This window comes from Podarcis pityusensis, assembly GCF_964106645.2.
Source record: "Podarcis pityusensis genome assembly, chromosome: 4".
NCBI classification, from domain to species: Eukaryota; Metazoa; Chordata; class Lepidosauria; order Squamata; family Lacertidae; genus Podarcis; species Podarcis pityusensis.
The window spans coordinates 96,953,831-96,979,267 of record NC_138027.1 but is presented as its reverse complement, the minus strand read 5'-3'; the positions used below and the strand labels follow the sequence as shown (position 1 = coordinate 96,979,267).

The window sequence follows — 25,437 nt, the reverse complement described above, 5'->3', positions numbered from 1 at the left end:
ATGTTCACATGTTCACAGCAACAACAGTGAAGGCTGTGGCATTGCTGTGTATCCCACCCTCAAGTCAAATGCCAAATGCTAACAGACAGTTGAAATATTTTTATTCATATCTAGATGGTCATGTTATTGGGCCCCAGGAATTTGGCAGCTGGTATATGGGCACGAACTGAGCGACAGATGGCCTGGCAATTGCTAAAGACAGCATGCATTGAAATGCAGTATGACATACTCTCGCCACAAACAGCTGGCTAGCAATCCCATACCAATACACCAATATATCTCCTCTGACTTGGAAGACAGTCCATAGCCAGAAATCTGGCAACTACAGAGGAAGTGACATAGGTCTATAAGGAAATGCAGAAAACAGGTCATCTGAGAGGTTTAAATTACAATTATTAATTCAGAAAGTAACAAGAACCTGCTGGATGAGGCCAGTGGTCCACTTAGTCCAGCATCCTGTTCTCAAAGTGACCTGTGCAAAGCCTGCAAGCGGGACATGAGTGCATCAACACAATTCACTGGGAATTGTTGTTGACATCTGTTTGTCTCGAGAGACGATGGAGTGCGCCTCCAGGGGTGAAGTCAAACTGCTATGTTAGCAGCAAGTGAACTCCTTGGCGTGCAAACCTGGGCAGCGTGTCTGGAGGTCCTGGGCTGCCCAGACAATAAGACCCCTTCTTGGCCTCACTAATGTGCTCCAAAGGAAAGCAATGTGTTTAGCACCAGCTTGGCTACAGGAGTTGCCAGAAGAAGGCATGCAAGGCGCCATCCATCTTAGGACTCCACTCTGGATTTGTGTAGGGTTTAACCCTTTTCTACTCCCAAAGAGTAGACTTAATATATTTAAATAACAATTGCCCACCCATTTGTTCTTAAGCTAGGAATAAAAATGTCAAGGACCCGCTAATCTGCTATGAAGCTAGGGAAACATCTGATCATGCCCTGTTCTCCCTTCATTCGCAAATACATGGAAGGAAAATAAGAAAGTCACCGCTGTTCCTCTTGATTATCAATCATCCCATTGCTTTTCTTAAATTGGCACACAACATTGGAAGGCAATAGTAGAGTCTTGTTTCTTACTGAGCACATGGTCTCCCCATGTCCCATCCTCCTATTTAATCCAGCCTGGTGATCTTCAGATGTTGTTGGACTCAAACTACCATCAGCCCTAGACAATGTTCGGAGATGATGGGAGCTGGAGACATCTGAAAAGAACCAGGTTTGAGAAGACTGCTATAATCTACGTATTTTGTATCTTAAGAACATAAGAAGAGTCCATCTAGATCAGTCCATCTTTCTCCTTGCATCCTGTTTCCAATGATGGGCAGTCAGATTCTTCCAATTTAAGCACAAAGGCCTGACTCTTAAGCAAGCTCAACATTTAGGGAAGAGGATTCATCTTGTCTGGCAAGTCTTGTTTTGTTTTCATGGTGGAAAAAGGGAGGGGTGGCATCAGAAACCAAGAGAACAAAAGGAGAGGCAGAATCTCAAGCTATTGCTGAGCGCTAGTAATTTATTATTACAAATAAATTGCCCAATGCTTTTCAATAGAAATCCTTTTGAAAGGACATTCTCCCAGTGAGCTGTTTTAGCTGGCGTACTGCACTAAGAATATGTGCACGACCTTTTGCCCCTGAAGAAGAGTTTCCATGCAATAATAAATTACTACTTTTGAGCACCAACAGATCCTCCTCACCTTTTGTTCTCTCTCTACCCCCACTCCCCCAATTTCATGGCCACAATCCAAAACAGAGCTTTTGTTTCCAACACATGGGATTCAGAGCGCCTGCATCTGTGCTGGATTGTGGCCTATATGTTTACATGTTCTCTCATTAAGAGTTTACCCCACAGCTAGTGATGGGTGGATCTGTTCATTTCATGTCCTCCAGTCTTCAGCTCTCCACATTTCCACACCAGCCTGCAATTATTATTTTCTCCATCAGCATTTTAGTGTAATTTTCTCTGAATTTTGCCTAAAAACACATTTTTAAGAGCAATTTCCGCTAATAAAACACATTTTTGTATGCTGTTTTCACTGATATATGCATTTCTATGCACACTTTGCTCTATTATATGCGTTTTTCGAACCCCTTGCCTGCCTGGAGAATTGCACCCAAAAAATAATATTAGGAGAATTGCTAATTCCACAGGATGGCTGTGTCTTTTATTTATCGTGCTGTTTTAGAAAGTGCAAATTGGGTTGGTTCCCCTTTCAATATGAACTGCATTTAATTTCTCATCCCACACCATCCCACCCCACCCCACCCCCCAAATTTAAGCACCACTGAATGCAAGCCCATGGCTTTTTGTTTGCTCCTGATTGTTCCCCTGCAACAGGACCAGCATTCGTTGCTGTTAAAATTCATCACCAAATGCAAGACCCATCATTTCCCAAGGGGCACCAATCAACCTGGTGTCATACGATTTCAGGAGGCTGAAAGGCAGGCAGACCTGCTCCAACCCACAGAGGGTTGGCCACTTATGGATCCACCCTGCTGAACCAAAGTAGATCCTCACCTCTGCTCTATTCACTGATACAGGTAGCCTCAAGACCCACCTTTGTAGCTACTGTTAGTGGAATATCTGCCACCTCTTCCATGAGTCTCCCACACCAGGTCAGAGGGACGTAAAAACTCACAGGGCTATCTTAACAGCAAGCTTAGAACACCACACTGGGAAAATTGGACTAGCTGAGTTTAGAATTAGCTCCCACCCACCCCCTTTGTTGGTTTTGCTGGATCAAAATGAAAATTAGCATTCTCTGGCTCCTTGAATCACCAGTACACTGCACCCCAAAGCAATTGATGGCTTCAGCTCCACTTTCCAATGCATTTTGAGCAGATAAAGTTGAAGATTAGGTAAAGATAGTTATAGTTGGCAGCCGGAGGGCAAGCTATAATAAACTATAATTTGCAGGTTTGACTCTAACCCAAAGGAGACCTTAGTCATTTTTCAGCAGCTATTTTTAATACAAATATTTAACATTTTCCCCAAACAACCCTTGAACATGCCCACATGCTGAACTCTCCATTAATTACTGTTGTTAAATGATTGTTCACCACACCCATAACCTGATACAGCGAAAGGGCGGGAGGGGGGAATGATTATACTTCAAGCATGACCTGGAATCCCAACAAAGTCTAATTAAAGTACATGGCCACCTTGACTACCAAATTAAATCTGAAAGGCAAATCTTTCATGCCATTTATGCTCCCATCCACTTGGCGAGGGGGGCGAGAGTACTTAGCCAGTAGTTATGCAGGTGACTAACTGCATTTTGGGTTGTGCCCAAAATACACATTACTTGGACAATAAAAGTGTTTTAATTTAATGTGAAAACATCGTTGTAATTGACATAACCTCCGAGGGAACATGCAAACAGGGATTTGGCATTCTGTGTATGGAGTGGGACAAAGAGTGGGAACAGCTGCTGATTCTCCTTTGTTGATGGGTGGGGTGCTCCCGGGAAAGATCTCTGGCCCCTTCCCATGTTACGCTGGTGGCCTGGGAGATGCTGAACTGTGGCTCAATCTTTTATTTCCATTTTCGTTTAAGAAGGTTTTCATTTTATTCACAAAACATTATTTTATTGCCAATTTATCATTTGCACATGCCTATTCTTTTTTTCCTCTTTCCATGTCAAAAACACCTATTTTCTTATTCCCCCTTTCTCCTTAAAAAGCAAGACATGCAGTCCAGGCATTTACACACACCTGCCTATTACCCCAAAATTGAAGGGGTGGAGAAATGAACTGTATCCCAAGCAAGATTACAATATCCCCTTTCCTAGAATTTGAATAGTGTGGCCGTTTCAAGCTTGCAAGTTATAACATTTCATGTCCTAGTTTTACATGACCATAGGGCATCCATAGCTGCTACACTGTGGAAAAAATGTGGGACTGGACAGCAGAATTTCCAAAAGCCCATGGAAGCCGCCTGGGTGAGTTTAAAGGACAATAGTTATTTCAGTTTCAGAATGCTTCCAGGTTACAATCAAGTTCTGGTACAAGAAGCTCATCGTATCCTGTTCAGTGCAGGGATTTCGTCAAGTTCCTCAAACTTGGCATCTATTGATGCAATGTCTGTCATGAGACCTGATGGAGGACACAAAGGCCGCTTCAGGTTATAACTACTAAGGGTCAAGAATAGGGATGAGAATCCCTACCTACTGAGCATGTCCTAGTGCCCCCCAAAACCGCAACAGTTCATCTAGTACTGGGCTGGCATGGCAGAGGAGAGGACATTAGAAGAATAGCCTGCTAGATATTTCTGCTTTTAATGCTGAATTGTAAACTGTTGCAGCCCACCTTGGGGCCTGTGAATGAAGGGTGGGTAATAAATTTAATCATCATCATACCTGTATCAAATGAGACATCAAGCCAGCTCAGCTGAACCCCATGATGTGGACTCACATCTTCATATTTTCTTGCTATGCTGAAAACTGGGGCAGTCAGAATTTGTATAATGGATTTTAACTGCACTGCACTGTGTGCCACTGGGACCAGTTTAAGATGTTGGTAATGGCGTATATGGTCCTAAATGACTCGGGGGCCAAGTATATGCAATACCTCCTCCAATACCAGTCAACTCAGTTATTAAGATGGTGTTTCTTATGAAAATTCACAGTAGGGGAATGTGCCATAGAGTCTCGGTGGTAGCAATCTAACTCTGGAATGTTTTTCCCTTTGTGATAGCTTTGTTTTCTTGATGCTTAGATGTGAGCTGCAGAATTTTTAAACTCAGGCTTTTATAAAGTGAGGTTAGGTCGTTTTTAATACCCAACAGTAGCAGTTTTGATGGTTCTGATTCTCACAGGTATTTTATAGTTGTATTGGTTATTGTTGCATTATTTATGGTGTTGTGTTTTTACTTTATTTTATTTTTATTGTAAGGAGCGGGTGGTGCTGTGGTCTAAACCACTAAGCCTCTTGGGGTTACCGTTTGGAAGGTCGGCAGTTCGAATCTGCACGATGGGGTGAGCTCCTGTTGCTTTGTCCCAGCTTCCGCCAACCTAGCAGTTTGAAAGCATACCAATGTGAGTAGATAAATAGGTACCGCTGTGGCGGGAAGGTAAACCACGTTTCCGTGTGCTCTGGCTTCCATCACGGTGTTCCCTTGTGCCAGAAGTGGTTTAGTCATGCTGGCCACATGACCTGGAAAGCTGTCTGTGGACAAACACTGGCTCCCTCGGCCTGAAAGCAAGATAAGCGCCACAACCCCATAGACGCCTTTGACTGGACTTAACTGTCCAGGGGGTCCTTTACCTTATTTTATTGTACATCACTCTGAACTTCCTTGGGAGGAAGGGAGATTCAGAAATACAACAAATGAATGAATGAATAATAAAACCACACCTAGGTGTAAATTTTCTTCCTCAGGGCAACAGCAATCAATATTGTTTCACTTCATTATACACTTGCCACCCAGATGAAAACACAAAGGTGAAGCCAAATTGGGCCTTATCTGAAGTGTGAAAATGAGGAAAGTGTATGGCAAGTTAAGTTTCATTGTTATGTGGACTCTCACATGGTTCAGACAACTTCAGCTATGACATTGCAAACCTATAAAAGGACAGTGGCTTCCTGAAGCAGCCATACTCACATAGAGTTGCAAAGCCAAGCAGATTATCACACCACAGTTTGCATATATTGAGCTGCATCAAAGCAGACAGAATATACTGAGTCACAAACTGATCAGAAATGAGTGTGCCTTGAGTCACTTGCTCTCACGAGAGCACTTTGATTCAGTATGATTTAAGTATGCAATATAAGTGAATGGGCTGAATCATCTTTATCTGTTTGGGGGAAGTTATTGAACGTAAGCTTTGTAGAACCATCGTAATAGCAAATTATGCAAATAAATGCTCTCATTAGCACATTGACATTGAGCAAACACATGGGAACTATATGTTCTAAGAACAGAATAACTTATTCATAATCCATTACGGGTCAACTTGGGGCAAAGTCCCAGAAATTGCAACTACGGATTAGTTTCCTTGTTCTAACACTGACTCATATGGACTTTGGGCAAGTTGTGATATGATGTATAATAAATCAGGAAACTTAAGGAAGAATATATATCCCTTGTCTTATTCTTCTGTTGGTTAATGTGTCACTCCTACGTTCAGGCCAAGTTCTCTTCTAAAGTTACCCTTCCTCTATTTCCTCACAAATTGCCTGCTGTTGTCTGCAAACAATGTCGAAAAATGAGGCATAGGTCACCAAGTTGTGGTGAGGATCCTGAAGGAGGAGATTCTAATCCAACCTTCATCAACCTGGTACCCTCCAAGTTGACAAAGGCTGTTCTAATCAATGGTTCGAAGAACTCATTGACTAAGAGGGCAGCTTGAGAGATGTGCCCCAGAATCCTTTGCAGCATCACAGGAGGTCCTGCAACACAGCTCTTGGAATTTGCATAGCTTTCCTGACATCCCAGAGTCTGAGCAATTCTTCTCTCTGGTCCCAACTAGGTGTACTTCTGGGCATAATAGGGGCATACAGGAGGTGTATTATGAAAATCTGAGCCAGGAGTGAAGCTTGTAAGAGGGGAGCACAAGATATGCTGAGAAGGTTTCATAGATTTATCGTGAATCCAGTCCGTGTATCATTTAGGACATTTGCACTACAAATCTATGGGAGCATGGTACCAATTTAACTGATCTGGCTTCCGACGCAGAATCCTGGGAACTGAAGTTTTGTAAGGTGCTGAGGATTTTGTTAATTTGGTGGTAAGAGGAAATAAGCACGTATTACCATTTTATATTTCCGGTGGAGTTAAGCGCTTGCTGTTCCAGTTCTTTCAGCCCATACCTAATTTTTCTATAGTCTTAAGGAGCACCATTGTCTTGGCAATTCTAGAAAGGGATTAACGTTCTAATCCACGCGAGTGACAAGTGATATAGAAACGTAAGTTTTAGTACGGAACCGGAAAGGAAAACAGGGAACTCAGAAAACAAAATGCTAAGAACCAGCTTCCTCTACTGCTTGCATAGCTTTGCCTTCTAAAGCAGGTGAAACATTAGGTAACAATGCAAAGTTTATACAGCCTTTTTCTACTACCCAAGGGTCCATAGTCCATTCTTAAGGGAGAACTGCCAAGCTGGCTGTTTGCTTAGGTACAGAGTTGCAAGCGTGTTTCTTTGGCCACAGCCCTTTGGTTACAGCTTGGATGCAAGCAAACTACATCCAGAGAGTTTCCTGTTGAAAAAGACTGACCATTTCTACTTATTGTGGGATTATCTTGAAAGCTACCCATGCTGAAATAATTGTTCTCGCTTAAAACAAACACTGACATCTCTCCAATTGCAGCACCTTCCTTCCCGAGGAAGCTGCTGTCTAAAAAAACCTAAAAATTCCTTGATCGAAAGTTATTTCCCCCTGTTCGTCATTACACAAATATTTGTCCCATTCAACACACAAAGGCCAAAGCATCATAATGACTTGCAAAAGACAAGAGTCCTGCCCTGAGTGCTGGAGGGGGTATGAAGGAGATATCATATTTTTCCGGTCCTGCTATGGTCTCTGGCCAGACAGACCGCAACTTTTTGTAGTGCTAATACCTCTCAACTTTTTCTCTGTTTGAAATGCTGGACGCAGAAAACAGTTAACGTTTTTAGAGCAAATCATTTGAAGAAAACATGCTCAAGGCAATATTGCAAAACCCAAGATAGAAAAAAGATGTTGTAGTAGGGGTAAGAGATAAAGCGCCGCGGTGACCAGCAAGGGTGGCAATTGGAGCCTAGATTGTCTCACTTCTTACCAGGACGTACAACCAGAGCTCCTTGTCTCCCTGCAATTAAGGGGCCTTGAATTACCATATTTTTCGCTCCATAAGACACACCTGACCATAAGACGGTGTGGTTTTAGAGGAGGAAAACAAGAATAAAAAATATTCTGAACGAAACAGTGGATGTTTGATTTTTGTGGTTTATGCTGTGGCAGCCTCCTTTATCGCTAGAGTCCCTTATCTCCCGATCGCTTGCTGATCAGCTGCTAAGCGGCTTTATTTCAACACCCCCTTCCCTCTTTCTAAAACAAAAAGCAAAAAAAAAAGCATGATCTGCTTTTCACCCCTGGGCAATTTGGCTCCAGGGACCACGCATTCACTCCATAAGATGCACAAACATTTCCCCTTACTTTTTAGGAGGAAAAAAAGTGTGTCTTATGGAGCGAAAAATACGGTACTTGCCTCTGTTTCATGGGACCTTCTGCTCTGGACTGTTATGTTTCACCCACAACACCTCATTTTTATTAAATTTATATCCCGCCATTTCTCACAAAGGAGCCTGAAGATGGTTGCTATTTGGTTTAACAGAGATCCAATCTATTAAAAAATGCCTGATACGGAATTATAACATAATCATAAGCATGCTTTTGTAACCCGTGATTGGATTTTATAAGAACCCACTTTTTAGGAAGTATTTCTTAATGTTGCTGCAAATGGGAGTATTTCCAGTGGTATCATTGGTTTTCATGTCATCTGTGGGTGATCTACAACCTGAAGATTATTCATATTGCTCTGGCAGTTGGTTAGTCATAACGTTATGGCAGAAACAGAAGTAGTGATTTCCATGGGGCAAGTACAAGGTTTTGCACTGGCTTCTGAATATGCTTTTGGAGTAAGGTTGACTGGATGATCCAGAGATCTGCTATCCTAAAGGTCTACCAACAACTACAACGGCACAATGGGACCTCTGCATTCTAAACCTCTGCATTCCAGATGCTGCGAAAAATGGAGGTGGTTCTACCTTCATGCTTATGAACCTCCCAGAAGCCTCTGAGCATCTGACCTTCCAAGGCTCTTCACATTATGCAGCTCCATCCTACACATGTTTACTTGGAAGCAAGCCCTCCAGAGTTCAGCAGGGCTTACTTCTGGGAAAAAGTAGACAAGACTGCAATGTTATAGTGCTTTCAGGCACCATAAAAATCAGCCAGTATTAGCTTCCTCCTTGTTACACATGGCAACTTGCAGGGCTGGTCTCAGGACCTCTGGAAAGTTGCTCTTTCGTACAGAAGTACAAAATGGGCATTCCACTGGTGGCCATAGCGTGGTTTTCACAAGTGGTACAAACAGTGAGGGTCTGTGGAAGTCTTGGGAGAGGAGCAGGGAGTTTGTGCGGCTGGGTACAGCGCAGAATGAGGCCTGTTGTCTTGTATGCTTCCTCTGCAGCACTGTAGAAGTATGGTAGCATAAACCGGCATACCTTCCCTCATGCCTTGCATTTTTTTGTGGCGCACTAAAACCTCAGCGCCTAGGACTTGCCGATCGCATGGTCGGCGGTTCGAATCCCCGCGGCGGGGTGCGCTCCCGTTGCCCGGTCCCAGCGCCTGCCAACCTAGCAGTTCGAAAGCACCCCCGGGTGCAAGTAGATAAATAGGGACCGCTTACTAGCAGGAAGGTAAACGCCATTTCCGTGTGCTGCGCTGGCTTGCCAGATGCAGCTTGTCACGCTGGCCACGTGACCCGGAAGTGTCTGCGGACAGCGCTGGCTCCCGGCCTATAGAGTGAGATGAGCGCACAACCCTAGAGTCTGGCAAGACTGACCCGTACGGGCAGGGGTACCTTTACCTTTACCATATTTTTCGCTCTATAAGATGCACTTTTCCCCTCCTAAAAGGTATAGGGAAATGTATGTGCGTCTTATGGAGCGAATGCAGGCTGCGCAGCTATCGCTGAAGCCAGAACAGCAAGAGGGATTGGTGTGCACCGATCCCTCTTGCTCTCCTGGCTTCAGCGATAGCCACGCAAAGCCTCCTGAGCGCAGCAGGAGCGCTCCTGCCTCTTTGCTCAAGAGGCTTGGCGTTACTTTCGCTGAAGCCAGGAGAGCAAGAGGGATCGGTGCGTAGTGATCCCGCTTGCTGTCCTTGCTTCTGGCTTAGCCACGCACAGCCTCTTCCGGGCTGGGGGAGCCTTCATCCCGCTGCCCTGAAGAGGCTTCGTGCGGCTATCCCAGAAGCCAGAACAGCAAGAGGCTATCCCAGAAGCCAGATCCCTCTTGCTGTTCTGGCTTCTGGGATTCAGAATATTTTTTTTTCTTGTGTTCCTCCTCCAAAACATAGGTGCGTCTTATGGTCTGGTGCATCTTATAGAGCGAAAAATACGGTAGTTGCAAGGGTTGACTACCCCTGGAATTTTTTGGTAGGCCCAGGATGGTTGTTTTGAGATTTCTGCCTAAAAACCATACTGCTTCAGCCCTGAGAAACTGTTTACATGTTATGAAGATGCAAACACTTCCAAATGGCATTTCATGTTACCACAAATCAACTCCATGGGTAACTGAACGGGGAGCATACATCTGTCTACTTTAAGTGACCTTAAATCTGTAACGTATATATTTTGCACAGCCCCCACGCAGCTGTAGGACCCGGTTTTTAATCTTGTTTTAGGAATGCATGTGGGCTGAAGTTCTAGAAGGCACAGTATTAAGCAGTGATTTGGACTTTGGGGAAATCTTATTCTTTGAACATAATGAAATCATCAGCATTCCCAGGTGGCACACACGCAGACATAAACACACACACAACTATTTAGAAAGCCAACAGTCACTGCCGAAAATCTTTTCATAACAACTAAGAGACTGAGCACAATCGAAGGATTGCTTTTCTTCATCCCTCTAACACACTGTTGTGGGAATAACAATTTGGGATCTTTTCCAGCTGGGCACTATGTCAGACCTACAGAGCAGAGCAATCATTCTTCAGCATGCATGTGTGTGCATTTGTGGATGCTTTATGATCACACCCTTGCAATCACACCCGCATGTTCAGCAGAATGCTGCATTCATTTGCACCTGAACCCTAATGTAGAAACGGAGTCCTGGGATTTTGATAGTACTTATTTCCACCATACTTATTTGCTACATTTATATTTATGGTTGCCATATTGAAGACCTGTGCTCTGGCCCTCCTCATGCTATTGGGACTATCCATCTCTCCTAGTCTTTGACCACAGGCCATGCTGGCTGGGACTGCTAGGAGTTGGAATCTAACAACACCCCTGAGCTCTGGAATGGCAAAACACTGGCCATTATCTAGAAGCACTAGATTGTGGCTCACTAAAAATAAGATTTCCTAAACGGTTCAGTTATCATGTCTCAGGGTCACTGTTGCCTGGTATTCTCTAAGTAGTCTGTAATAATACAAACTCATTGTTAAAACCGTGTTTATGGAAGACAATCTTACTTGGCTACGAGTGATCGCCAAAGAAGAATTATTCTCTAAGTATTAACTTTCAGAAACTAAACATGACCATGTCCATTTAGTGTGGCATAGCCGTAGGCCAACGAATTTGACAATTAGAAGCACATTTTACCTATTCTGAACAAGCAAGCAAGCTAACAAGCATCTCAAGTTCTTGGTCACGGTGGCGATCTCACGGGGTCCCCGGATGTTTCACCGTCTGTTGATCCCTGTGCCACCACTTTATTTCTCACTGCCACCACCCAGGCCCTACCTGGTACAATACTGAGTCCAGTCAGGTTTAAATTGGAACATAAACTTCTGTTTATTTATTGCAGTTTAACAAGCGTGTGGTTTCATAAACAGTATTGGTCAATTACAATCATGGGGTGCCTATCCAGACCTATAACTTCCGCTACCTGCTCTCACTCCCTAAACCACCTCTCAGATATTTACTTGTCTTCCCAGCGCCTAACTGTTCCTGACTCAACTTATTTCGCTACACTAACTCAACCTCCCCACAGACTCTATCCCAATTCACTCCCGCTCCAACCAACCACCCAACTCTCAACAAACACCCCCCTTTCGCCCCTCCCAGAGCTGGTCTTATAGTCCCTCTGACTCCACCCCTTGGGTTCTGATTGGGTAACCTGTTTAACTATTTCACCTCCAGCACTCTCATATGTTAACGTCACAGTCACCAATTCCTTATTTGCCACTCTGGGTGCTATGTGAGAAGAAGATCACAACAGTAACAACAGCTCGGTCAGTAGGGCATGAGATTCTTAATCTTAGGGCTGTGGGTTCAAGCCCAACGTTGGGCAAAAGATGACCTTCATGGTCCCGTCCAACTCTGCAATTCTATGATTCTATTATTCCAGAGCCTAGTCTTTTTGTATTATGTGCTCCGTCCTAATATCCTTGAGGTTTTTATTTACAATCAAGCAGCATATAATGTTCCGTTTTTCAGTTAAAGAACTAAATTGCGAGAGAGGACTTGAAAGCGGAAAACCTGCTGAAGGGAAGGAGGGAAGTCATATGCTTGGCAGAACAAAAAGTATTTGTGTTTGTTATTGTATTGTCAACAATATTGTTTATGGAAGAAAATAATAAAAATATATTTTAAAAAAATAATGTGTTTTTTTTAAAAAATTAACAAATATACAAAAATCCTTTAACATCGCAGCAATCCATTTGCTGACTGCAAAAACAGGTAACAAAAATGAAAGCTGAAGAAAATGATTCATTTATCAATACTGCAGGCAGAACTGGCCGAGGTTATTTGCTTCTGGAAGCAGAAAATCTAAGTGGTTTTAGTTTTAGAAAATAGGAAATAAATGTCAAAACTGCTACTCTTTACTGGTAAATCAGTTTGCTCTCTGAGGCAGTTGCTTCGCTAGGTCTTACGACAGACATAGCCCTGAAGAGCCCAAACACAGTAGCTTCTAGTGGTTTCCGTAGTGAAATTGGAAATACACACAGAAAGATAAAGCTACACTTGAAGTATTGCTAGTATTGGTATTTCAACCTTAAAGAAGTAAGGAGTTTGGGCTGATGACGTAACCTTTCAGTCTGGCAAGGTTGTTGTGGGACAAATTGTTGTCGCCTGTGGCATAAATGAACGTGGAGAATTTGCCGTAAAGAAAGCCAAAGAGTCTACAGAATGGAGACCAACCCCGAGAGGATTAGAAGGAGAGAATGACTCGTCTCCATTCTGTCAAATGAAGGGATTACTCTAGGCAAGTAAATTTCTCTCAGGTAGAGCAGACAAATAGTATTAAACCATTCTTAACCAAACAAAAGGTACTGAATGGTGCTTAAAGGTCACAGAACAAGTCGAACTTATTTTTCATGTCTCCAGTCATGGGTCTTACCTGTGCTTCCAACTACTGAAAGGGGAGAAAATATGAACAAAGACTAATGACAGGTGCCATTTCTTATTCAAATAAATATCTGGTGGAGCCTGAGGAATGCAGAGTTTAAACAGGCTCAGACTAAACAAAACACAAAAGTTGTCTGCCACCCTCTCTTCTGCAGGTGTCTCAGATTTATTAAAAAGGAAAATACCTTGGACCACAGGATGCCCTGTAACAAGGCTGCATTTCTGACTGCATTTAGCAAGGCTGCATTTAGCAATGCCTCCATGTGCAGATCAGGAGCCCCAAAGTCTAGTGAGATAGGCTTCTCTATAGCTCAGAATCAAGGCATTTTCTTTCAGACACGATCGTGATCCTCTGAAATAATACTAAAGCCCATTGAGGCTGCGTATTGTACCCTCAGTTTTCCTGGAGTTGGTGTCACAAAGTGACCAAGAGCATGAGCTATAAGCTGATCAGCCACAAACTCACAAGCTGGCCTTATGCCCCCGCTTTGCTCTGAAATGGGACAACACCACTAGGTCTCCTTTGCAGGACTGTCAACAGGATTAATTAAATAATGTGCCTGAAGTGCTCTGCAAATTTGAAGTGTGCTATCCATCACATCTGAACTGGGCTAATGGCTGCTAAGAGATGGACTGTTGATAGGTCCCCTTCGTTATATTTAAGCAGGCTCAAAGCACTTTCTTTTAATCACAGGCCAAGTACTCCGAATTATAACATTATGAACCCTTCAGCTCCAACCCTGAATCTTCCAGTGGAGATCGTGTGGACACACAAGACCTTAGATCCAGCTCCATGCCTTCTGTTGCAAGGCTACTGAGACTGCAAGTTCCCTGGGGCATAGAATCATATTTTGTCACTATTACACTGCAATGTAACGGGACACGGGTGGCGCTGTGGGTTAAACCACAGAGCCTACGGCTTGCCGATCAGAAGGTCGGCAGTTCAAATCCCTGCGACGGGGTGAGCTCCCGTTGCTCGGTCCCTGCTCCTGCCAACCTAGCAGTTCGAAAGCACCTCAAAGTGCAAGTAAATAGGTACCGCTCCGACGGGAAGGTAAACGGCGTTTCTGTTCGCCAGAAGCGGCTTAGTCATGCTGGCCACATGACCCGGAAGCTGTACGCCGGCTCCCTTGGCCAATAAAGCGAGATGAGCGCCGCAACCCCAGAGTCGGCCACGGCTGGACCTAATGGTCAGGGGTCCCTTTACCTTTTACACTGCAATGTGATGGGACACTAAATAAAAAGAAAGCTACCATTAAAGAATGTGTTAGTGTAAGCCACGTGTTAGTGTAAGCCAGTGTTAGAAACAGAGAAATGAAAGCACTGAGCTAAATGGCACCTTAAACCTAGGCACAACAATGGAATGTCTAGGCGTCTTTTTTATAACAAGAATACAAAGCTGAAAAGGAATGAACTGCAGCAGTTCATTTTTCACATGGTCTAGTCCTCTCCCTGTCCACCCCCCCCTGATATTCTTAAGAGGGGTTTTTCTCCAGTCTTCAGAGAGTAGCTGAAAGTGGGGAGGCAGAAAAAGGTCCTCCTTTCCTTCCACTCTGCAGTTTTAATCTGAAATTTTAGGCGCAGTATTGTGCCCAGAGCTCAGAAACTGCTTGCGCTAATGAAATTCCCTGTCGCAAAATGCGCCTAGAAGTTTCAAACACTGGTGTAAGCGTAGAGTCATGCATAGTCATCCTTCCCACGCTGTATTTCAAACTGGTAGGAACACAAATGTGTCATGATTTAAGTTGTTGAAGATACTATTGACTAAACCCATTGAAATGAATAACTATGACAAATTTAGAGCCTTTAATTTCAGTGGGTCTATTCCGAGTAAAAATTACTTTGCTACAACTCTTAGTCATAAGCCCCTTCTCCTCGGTCAAGGATGTAAAGAATTCAAGGGCAGGCTTGTAAATAGCTACTTGCCTGCTGTGGTAAATAAGAATCCTCTCCAGGTGACTGGACAAGAAAGTTCAAGTCAGAAGACTGGGATCTTTTATTCATTTTTAATCTGTTTATATACCACAAATGACTAACACACATAGGTATTGATAGGTGGGCTAGAAAAAGGCTTGTGGGCTAGCAGGTTTGGACAACTTTTTGGAAAACAATGTATATTTGTTTCTTGTATGGCAACCAGTTGCTTTTGCCTGTGGAAAAATGGTCTAGTAAGACAGAGGCCATAATTAGCATGAAGAAGTTGTTTTGTATGAAACTGCCACATAGCAGGCACTATGGTTTTTTGAACTATACATGTGGAGAGACAGACTTGAACAACGGATACATATTTTGTGTATGAGTATCCAGGGTTTTTAAATAAAAACCTGCCATCTGATTTTCACAGATTACTCATTAGGAGAGTCACTGTTAGCAATTAGTAGAATCTATGCTGACAAATCACAGGTGACATGACCTGTGATAGTTACTCCCTTGAAATAAGACCACACAAATTTATTCATAACCCTGTAATAATTTACATTACACATGATATTTCTCGGCTACTTTAGACGGTTATGGGTGGGAGGCAGGGAATCAGAATTTAATACCTTGCATGTGTGACTCAGAATTCCTAGCTTCTGGTACGGCCATGCTTGGGTTTCCAGGGAGCAGTTTATTATTAGAGTTTGCCCTCTAGCGGATTTGATGCTCATACAAAGATTTTTGACCGTAACCCAAGCTGAAATGCCAGTGGAAGGCACTGATCGCAGCAAAGCATCTGCACTGTTGTAGATGCTTCCAACTCTCCCCAAACACGTCTGAATCACCAGCAGAAAAAGTTGCACCAGCTCAATGAAGTGGTTCACCTTTCCTTTGCTGATACAGCAGTGCTGCTTCCCATGATATTGAGGCTATGTTTTAACCCTGGAGATCACACAGAAACTTCGCGGAAAAGGTTTTAGGAGGTGGCGCTGTGGGTTAAACCACAGAGCCTAGGACTTGCCGATCAGAAGGTCGGCAGTTCAAATCCCCGCGATGGGGTGAGCTCCCATTGTTCGGTCCCTGCTCCTGCCAACCTAGCAGTTCGAAAGCACGTCAAAGTGCAAGTAGATAAATAGGTACCACTCTGGCAGGAAGGTAAACGGCATTTCTGTGTGCTGCTCTGGTTCACCAGAAGCGGCTTAGTCATGCTTGCCACATGACCTGGAAGCTGTACGCCGGCTCCCTCGGCCAATAAAGCCAGATGAGCGCCACAACCCCAGAGTCGGCCACGACTGGACTTAATGGTCAGCAGTCCCTTTACCTTTACATACCATGTCAGTCCCACCCATGCTATTTCTTGGCTTCAAATGCTATCGGAATGGACTGGATGGAGTGAAAGCTACAAGCACAGATCTCCTGTAGCGTCTGACCCACAGGATTCTAGGCATCCAAGCTACATCCTTCCTGCTTGATACCTACTTTTCTATGGTCAATGAATGTTTTGGATTTAAGAGCACAGGAAACTGCTTTCATCAAATCATAGAACTGAAGAGTTGAAAGGGACCATGAGGGTCATTTAGTGAAACCCTCTATGATGGAAGAATCTTTCGTCCAACGTGGAGCTTGAACCCACAGCCCTGAAATTAATAGTTTTGTGCTCTGTCGACTGAGCTATGGCAGCACAGTCCATCCCAACCAAATACTATCTGCCATGACTGACACTGGCTCTCTGGGGTCTCAGGCAAAGTTCTTTCCTATCACCTGCTACCCAACCCTTTTCTGTATGTGTATAGCAACTTGAACCAGGATTTCTAAATCCTGATCCCTCAGATATGGTCAGCTTCTCAGGAAAATTATGAGTTCCAGGCATATGAAACCATTTAGCAATTTCTATGCAATTCTGCTTACTTAAGTATTTTGCAAGCATGCCTAATGGTGCATTTGCACTGCATGAAAAGGTAAAATTATGCAACAACAAGTTTCTGTGATCTGGTTTTTTTCCTATTGAAGCCTGCTTATCCTTGCGTGCAGGGCTGTCATAATTCATTTATACCTAGCCAATATCATACACTAATTACCCCAGGGCCATACATAAATAGTTGACTCACTTTGCTCTGGGCAAAAAAGCAAAGGCTCAGATATAAATGCAAGATGAGATTAGCTTGTAAAGTATGTTCACATTCAACACCGCATGAGACTGTGCAAACTTCCCAAAAGGTTCACGAAAGCAATGTAATTACGTTTTGTGGTTGTTTTTTTTGTGGTTTAAACTATGGGATTAATAGATTGTGTAAGACTCACACAACTCGGTCTTTGATCCATCAATTCTGCCAACTATGGTCATCCATGGAGGCCCATAGTAAACTTCTTGGGTTGCAAAAGCAGTGTGTACCTATCCATTCTGAAGGAAATCAGCCCTGAGTGCTCACTGGAAGGACAGATCATGAAGCTGAGGCTCCAATACTTTGGCCACCTCATGAGAAGAGAAGACTCCCTGGGAAAGACCCTGATGTTGGGAAAGATGGAGGGCACAAGGAGAAGGGGACGACAGAGGACGAGATGGTTGGACAGTGTTCTCGAAGCTACCAGCATGAATTTGACCAAACTGCGGGAGGCAGTGGAAGACAGGATTGCCTGGCGTGCTCTGGTCCATGGGGTCACGAAGAGTCGGACACAACTAAACGACTAAACAACAACCACATCAGACACTCGGAAAGCCACAATACATAGGAACATAGGAAGCTGCCTGATACAAAATCAAACCACTGGTGCATTTGGGTCAGTAGTTGTCTAGGGTTTTCAGACAGGAATCTTCCCAAGGCATACAAGGAGATGCTGAGGATGCAAACCAATGCACTCCAGCACTACATTTTAGACTTTTGCACTACACAGGGATGATGGGCTGCTTTTGGTTTTGTACCTCACCAGTTCTGTAGACTTGCCTTAAGCGGTCATTTACTCAGCTCAGTCTTTCACCTGTTATATTACTACATAAAGGTAAAGGACCGCTGACAGTTAAGTCCAGTCGTGAACAACTCTGGGGTTGCGGCATTCATCTCACTTTACTGGCCAAGGGAGCCGACGTACAGCTTCCGGGTCATGCGACCAGCATGACTAAGCCGCTTCTGGTGAAACCAGAGCAGCACATGGAAACACTGTTTACCCTATTTATCTACTTGCAGTTTGACGTGCTTTTGAACCGCTAGGTTGGCAGGAGCAGGGACCGAGCAACGGGAGCTCACCCCGTCGTGGAGATTCAAACCGCCGACCTTCTGATTGTCAAGTCCTAGGCTCTGTGGTTTAGACCACAGCGCCACCCGTGTGCATATTATGATAAAAAACCCAAACAAAAGCAATATAGAATCATTATTGTGCTCCCCACTTACTGGTGCCTTAATGAGGGTGGTTCTCTCCCCCCCTCAAACTAGCACTTTTGTTTAGGGATACTGAAGTCAAAAGACATTTTGTACCGAAAACACATCTAACCCAAGTGTTGCAAAACATCTGTTTAGGTATGAGCAGCCTGACATCCAAGCACATTTCCTTGGAACTAATTCCCACTGATTTTAACAGAACAGCTTATTTTCCAGTTAATTGGGTTTAGGATTGCCGCCTGCGAGTAAAATTTACAAGCTCAGGTGATTAAAACAATCAGAGACACCCTGTGATTCCCCCCCCCCCCAGGAGGGGCTTTCCAGCAAGCTCTTCCGTACGATGGGTTTAATTAAGGCAAAGTTGTGCTGCGAAGGCTGCAGTGTGTTCCAACTGCTAAACGCAAAAGCCCATGGCAAATGCATATATTAAACCCCACACAAAATTACACTCCTCCAAAGGCAGTCTGGATTGCAGTACTTAACATCAGTCAGCATCTGGCTCCAAAGGAGAATAGAAGTTATGAAAAGGGTTTGGTTCGTGCGCTCTGATGTGCAACCGTTAGAAGCTACAGGGCTAACCACCAGTTACTTCATGCCCCCCCCCCCCCGGTGTGGCCACCGGGAGTTCATAACCTCTCTCTGGTTTTGCAAGTCGGGTGTGGCAAACCACCACGGAGAGATGCTGAGAGCATGCACCCCTTGGCCCCGTGCCTTCTACCCTCGGTTTCCAAGGTCTGTTCCAAGTGGCCTTGGGCTTCCTGGGAAGCCTTGTCGTGGGTGATCGGGGCAACCTTCGCTGAAAGGCAGCTTACCCACCACTTACCAACCCCCCACCCCGAGTGTGCAGCCACAGGGCAATGCTGGGTGTGGTCTGAAGGTTCACTCTCAGTTCAGGCACGGCTACCCTGAAGCCCAAGAGGCTGTGACCTGCCTGAACGAAGAGGGTGGCCTAGAATGCTCCACAGGAACCTCTGCAACACACTGGGCAGGGGTCTGTGGCAGAGGAACGGCGGCTCCTTCTCAGCAGGCAAGAGAACGCTTTTGGGATGCCTGAGGCCAAAAATGGGAAAGGCGACGTGTTGGTTAAAGAGGCATTCAGAACAAAGGACACAAGCGTCCGGAAGAGGCACGTTTATGAGCGTTTGCTTGCTGAAGTTTGGCTTGCACACACCAGCTCCCTTCAGATGGTACTTAAGTGAAGGGGGCTATGGGTTCAAATGGAAGCATCCCTGCCTCCAACATTCATGTGTTGAGCATTGGTGTCAAGGTCAGGCCAAGCCACATGCCCCTGCTTCTCTTTCATTGATCAGACTCCCTTTGCATAAGGGGCTTCTATTCCGACAGTAACTTTAATCAGTTGGAATCCTGATACTTTTTTTCCCCTTTCCCCTACCCTATATTCTCCTCTTGTTTTGCTCAGATGGAAGTTCAGGACTTTTATCCAGGTCCTCTGAAGATGGCGAGACAAAACATTTGCTTCATTATAGGTAAGGTAAAGAGACCCCTGACCATTAGGTCCAGTCATGGCCAACTCTGGGGTTGTGGCGCTCATCTGGCTTTATTGGCTGAGGGAGCCGGCGTACAGCTTCCGGGTCATGTGGCCAGCATGACTAAGCCGCTTCTGGCGAACCAGAGCAGCGCACAGAAACGCCGTTTACCTTCCCGCCGGAGCGGTACCTATTTATCTACTTGCATTTTGACGTGCTTTCGAACTGCTAGGTTGGCAGTTCTAGGTTGGCAGTTCTATCGTAGAGATGGATTAATTTGACAGTTCCCGTTGGTTCTTTTTCCAGTTCTCCCTATTTCCACATCAGTTTTCAGTTTTTAAAGAAAGGAAAAGTTGTACACATTTTCCTTAACATAATGCATTTTTGTACATTATTTCTATAATAATAATAATTTATTATTTATACCCCGCCCATCTGGCTGAGTTTCCCCAGCCACTCTGGGCAACTCCCAATCGAGTGTTAAAAACAATACAGCATTAAATATTAAAAACTTCCCTAAACAGGGCTGCCTTCAGATGTCTTTTAAAAATAAGATAGCTGCTTATTTTCACCAATACAAGCATATTTGTGTGCATTTCGCCCTAATATAAGCCTTTTATTTTGTATGTTTTTCATTGTGGTTGGGGAACTACATTGCAAAACTTTGAGAACTACAAATTTTGAAAGATGGCTTCATTTCAGATCACATACTGGTTTAGGAAATGTGAATCAGGGAGGTTCACATTAAAATGAAAACTGAATTAATTCCTCCCCCATTCACAGTTACACCCTACCTTCTCTTCCCCTAATGATCTAAAGCAGGCTTCCTCAGCCTCGGCCCTCCAGATGTTTTTGGCCTACAACTGCCATGATCCCTAGCTAGCAGAACCAGTCGTCAGGGATGATGGGAATTGTAGTCTCAAAACATCTGGAGGGCCTAGGGCAAAAATAATACTTCTGATTTTTCAGAGTTTGACCTTAACTGAGAAAGAACAGGAACAACAGAGGTGTGCCCACATGGAAGGAAAACCTCTGATTCTAAAATCACATGATGCTGGGAAGCTTAATAACCCCCAAGGCTATATGTTGAAAATAATTACTCTTTATTACAAAGTGGTGAAAGCTCATTCATGTTTACTGTGCACTTTCATCATGTCAAAAATAGAACGTGCCCGCTGAGAGACACTGCTGCTCACACTGTCCATACAGCAAAACCCTTACCTGTGTGCGTCCTTCGGTGAGCCTTCAGGTGGGAGCTTTTCGTGTACACCTTGTTGCACCCTTCAAAATCACATCTGTGGATGCGGCGCTTTCTAGAGTCAGGCGATTCGGACCTTCTCTGGCGCCTTGTGCTCTCAATACTAAACGGCGAAATTGAACTGCGAGGCAGAAGAAGAAAAAACAGCAGGTTAATGACCGTCTGTGCCCTTTGCTGCAAATAATGGCAGAATGCAAGGGCTTTCGTTCTTTAATTGAAAATCACAGGAATTATCTCCGAAATGTTGATAGTTAAAGACTGGTTTCAAAATACAACCTTTTTTCCCTTACCATATCTCTGTTCGTAAAGTTCAACGAGATAGGACACTTATTTTTGTGTGGCTAGAAACTCCCTTTTCCCACAGTAGCCTCGCACAACATGTGACCCATGGTATCAAGCTTAGTGTACCAGCTACCCGTAACCTGTTTCTGCTATCTACCTGGGACTGCAAAAACAGGGTTAGGAAGGGTATCACATTGGCTGGTGAACTGAGTTCGGCTCAACAGATCACAAGTTGTGCAGGCCTGCTCTGGAGGCTGCTCACAAGATAAACCAATGCATGAATTTCTTTCCCTCCTTCAAGCAACACCATATATTAAAATCTGGGTGAGCATTTAATAGCCGAGATGGATGGCTAATATAAACCCAGTAGTTAAGCTCAAATACTCAGGCCATTCTATTTTGAGAAAAGATGGGTAAGAAAACAGTTAGCTGTAGGGTTTCCGGAGATCCAATATTTTATGAGTGAAAGCGACGTAAGATATAAAGGAAAACAGGGGGGAACAGCCAACTCCTTAAGAGGAAATAATATCTAATACTACATGCCTGTTCATGCAAGAATCTTGTTCATGCCTAGTCATGTAAGATTCAAACAAGAACTATTTCACTAATTCTAAGACACTTCTCTCTCTTCTCCCTTAGTTAAGGGATTAGTAAGCGGTTGATTCATGCAAATAACAAATGAATTTTGTCGAAATGACAAATCGGATTATACTAAAGCTAGAAGCAGATCAGTCTTCATGTGCTCCTTCCATGCAAACGCGAATTCAGGGACTGAGAACCTGTTGCCTTTTGGACTAGCTGAAATAATGCTTTAATTGAAACTGCTTTTAAAATGTCATTAATTGTTTTGGGTTGTTTTGTTTCTGAATTGTGAATGTGTTTGCCGCCCCAGGTTTCTTCAGGCGGAAGGATCAAATGTAAATAATAAGGTAAAAGGTAAAGGACCCTGAGTGTTTAAGTCTAGTCAAAGGTGACTATGGGGTGCGGCGCTCATCTCGCTTTCAGGATGAGGGAGCCGGCATTTGTCCACAGATAGCTTTCCAGGTCATGTGGCCAGCATGACTAAACCGCTTCTGGCGCAATGGGACGAGTGCCTGAGCGTACGGAAATGGCGTTTACCTTCCCACCGCAGTGGTACCTAGTTATCTACTTGCACTGGCGTGCTAGGTTGGCAGGAGCTGGGACAGAGCAACGGGAGCTCACCCCATCGCATGGATTTGAACCGCTGACCTTCTGATCGGCAAGCCCAAGAGGCTCAGTGATTTAGACCACAGCGCCACCCGTTCCCTCCATAATAATAAAGAAAGAACTCCAATAAATCCCAGCCAGCGTGGCCAGTGGACACAGATATTGTGAACTGTAGTCCTACAAAATCTGGAGGGCCACAAGCCTTTCCCATCTCTGCACCAGAAGCACGAAAAAGGGGACAGGATTGTGCCCGATGACCCTGTGCAATGTTGCTGACTCCACCCGCAAACATCTACCCACAAAGCGGTAGGCTTCCTCGCAGTTGGAAACACCAAGGGTTCTCTTTGCACGTATCCTGTTCATTGCGGGGGGGGGGGGAGCCAGTGGGTGGGATATGGTGATGTCATGGCACTGAGGGTACCCTAGTTGTTGCTCCACTTCACTGGTGGCTATTTTTTAATCACAGCTGTCAGTTCACTGTTCACCACCTTGAATTAAGAAAAATAGGTAGCGTAAAAGTTTCAAAAAAGACAAATGAATTCCTAAACGCCAGTGGGTTGCCACTGCTTGTTTTCATTTGCTAAGAACTAAGGGAAAAAATGAGGAGGAGGAGGGAAGCGAGTCCTGCTGGTTTCAGCAGAAGCCGCGCGATTTCCCAATATTTCCAGCCTTATTCTAATCAAATTTGTCAGTTTGATCAATTCATTTGTTCCTTGCATGAGTTAAAGAGTTACTAACCCTGGGGAATGCTTTCTGTTTATGAGTGATTTCTCCCCTTGGCAACTTTAGATAGCGTTACTGCATATGATATCTGGTAATTCGCTTTATAGTTATTACCTCCAACCAGAAAGGTTTTCCTTTTTTTGCAGTGCTATCTCACGCAGCTACTACGCGATCACTGTGTTACAGCCCCTGCTTCTCCTGTCCTTTTCAGTGTAGCTAATGATAAATGCCATTCATATAATATTGCTGAAAGGCGGCACACAATCTAGCCGAACAGGAAGCAGCAGCCCAGGGCTGCCCTTCCTTTCCCACAGTGGTTTGAATTAAACACAGTCCAATTATTAGATGTTATTCACAATACGGAAAGGGTGAATTAGAAAGGGCTACAGAGAAGTAGTGGAGCATTTGTTGTTTGCTGCCAAAATGTTAAGTTGTAAAAATAAAGAAATAAAAGCCCAGGAGAAAAATGAGAACGTATCAGGGGAGGAGTGATGGAGGAAATTTGAAATATAACATCAATAAGCAAACCTGTAGCTTAGCAACAAATCAGGCTGGGCGAGATCAACTCTGTAAGTTAACTTGCAGTGGTAACTTGCGTTAAGAACTTAATTTGTTCTGGAGGTCCATTCTTAACCTGAAACAGTTCTTAACCTGAGGTACCACTTTAGCTAATGGGGCCTCCCACTGCCACGCAATTTCTGTACTCGTCCTGATGCAAAGTTCTTAACTCGAGGTACTATTTCTGGGTTAGCGAGGTCTGTAACCTGAAGCGTCTATAAACTGAAGCGCCTGTAACCCAAGGTACCACTGTATTAGAAATGTGGTAACCATTTATTCTTTACTGGGACAAACCAAGACAGAATAACTTTTATGTCCACAAGTATTAGGTTATCTAAAAATTGTTGTCTTTGGTATGCAATGTGAGACATTTAACATATTTCTAATGTTAAAGGGGTCTACATAAAAGGTGATTATGTCTAGAGATAAATTCTGAAGTCAACTGATAAAAAAACCATAATGTTTAGATATGAGTCGTGGAGTTGGAAGGGAGCACAAGGGGTCATCTAGTCCAACCCCCTGCCACGCAGGACTCTTTTGCCCAGTGTGGGGCTTGAACCCACAACCCGGAGATGTTCTACCAGCTGAACTATACCTAACAACTAAACTAGGTTCCCAAATCATTTGAGGCCCAGGGCATAACTTGTTTCTGGACTAACATCAGAAGTAGAACTCACTATGACGGTCACAACAGATGTAGCTATTTCTTCTTTGCAACACCAGGATAGCATCCTCCGCTTCCCCTTGTCCTATCAGCTGGGACTCAAGGATGGAACTGCATCCTAGGCTGTGGCCCCTGTGTCTGACAGCTGTGGCAGGGGTTGGTGCCACTGACATACCGTGCCAGGGAGGTTCAGCAGTGAAACTGCTAGCACACTTGCAGAAGCTAAGCAGGGTCCGGTATGGTTTCAAATTGGACGGGGGACTGTGTGTTGAGATTTCTGCATTGCAAGGGGTTTGGACTTAATGACCCTTTGGGATCTCTTCCAACTCTATGATTCTATGAACTGCAGTGTCTCCCTCCATAATGATGTCACTGCCCAAATCCTGGCTGGGGGATGGTGCAATGTTTCACTATCCTCTTATTCAGAACTGTAAATCCATTCAACACAGTGGTCTTCCTGCAACACGCTGAATACACCCCTTAGGCCTTCTAATTGCATACTAGTGTGCCTGGGCACAGTGTTTTGCAGTTGCCACCCTAAACAAATAAATGGCTTTCTCGCAAAACTGAAGATGTGCATTTAGCCGCTAGGTGGAGTGAGAGATCTTCAAAACGAGCAACCCAAAAGTGGCTTCAAACAGACTGCCAATGTTATCTTTCCCTTTCTGTCAAAGATAAGGTGGTTCATGGAAAGCAAGGTTTCCCCGTCCTCTCCTCCCTACGGCAGTTACCCGTAACCCCCCAAAAGCCTCCCTGGGGGGAGGGACAGAGGCCCTCCCTTCAGCCAACCCTGCCACTATTCAGTGAGATAGATGCTGTCTGTGCCTCACAACCTGTCCTGAACCCCTTGGAACCTAAGAACATCGGAAGCTGCCTTATACTGAATCAGACCCATTGGTCCATTAAGCTCAGCACTGCCTG

At 44.3% G+C, this 25,437-nt stretch overlaps 1 protein-coding gene across 4 annotated transcripts in view; it reads right to left on the bottom strand.

Moving 5' to 3' along the window:
- The window catches only part of KLF12 (KLF transcription factor 12), a 222,999-nt gene that overhangs the window by 11,066 nt on the left and 186,496 nt on the right, over positions 1-25,437 (bottom strand). For all 4 annotated transcript variants that reach the window (XM_081003213.1, XM_081003216.1, XM_081003214.1 and 1 more), the window contains one exon: positions 21,065-21,222. In XM_081003213.1, the coding sequence (XP_080859339.1) occupies positions 21,065-21,222 (158 nt within the window). The remainder of the gene's footprint in view (positions 1-21,064; positions 21,223-25,437) is intronic.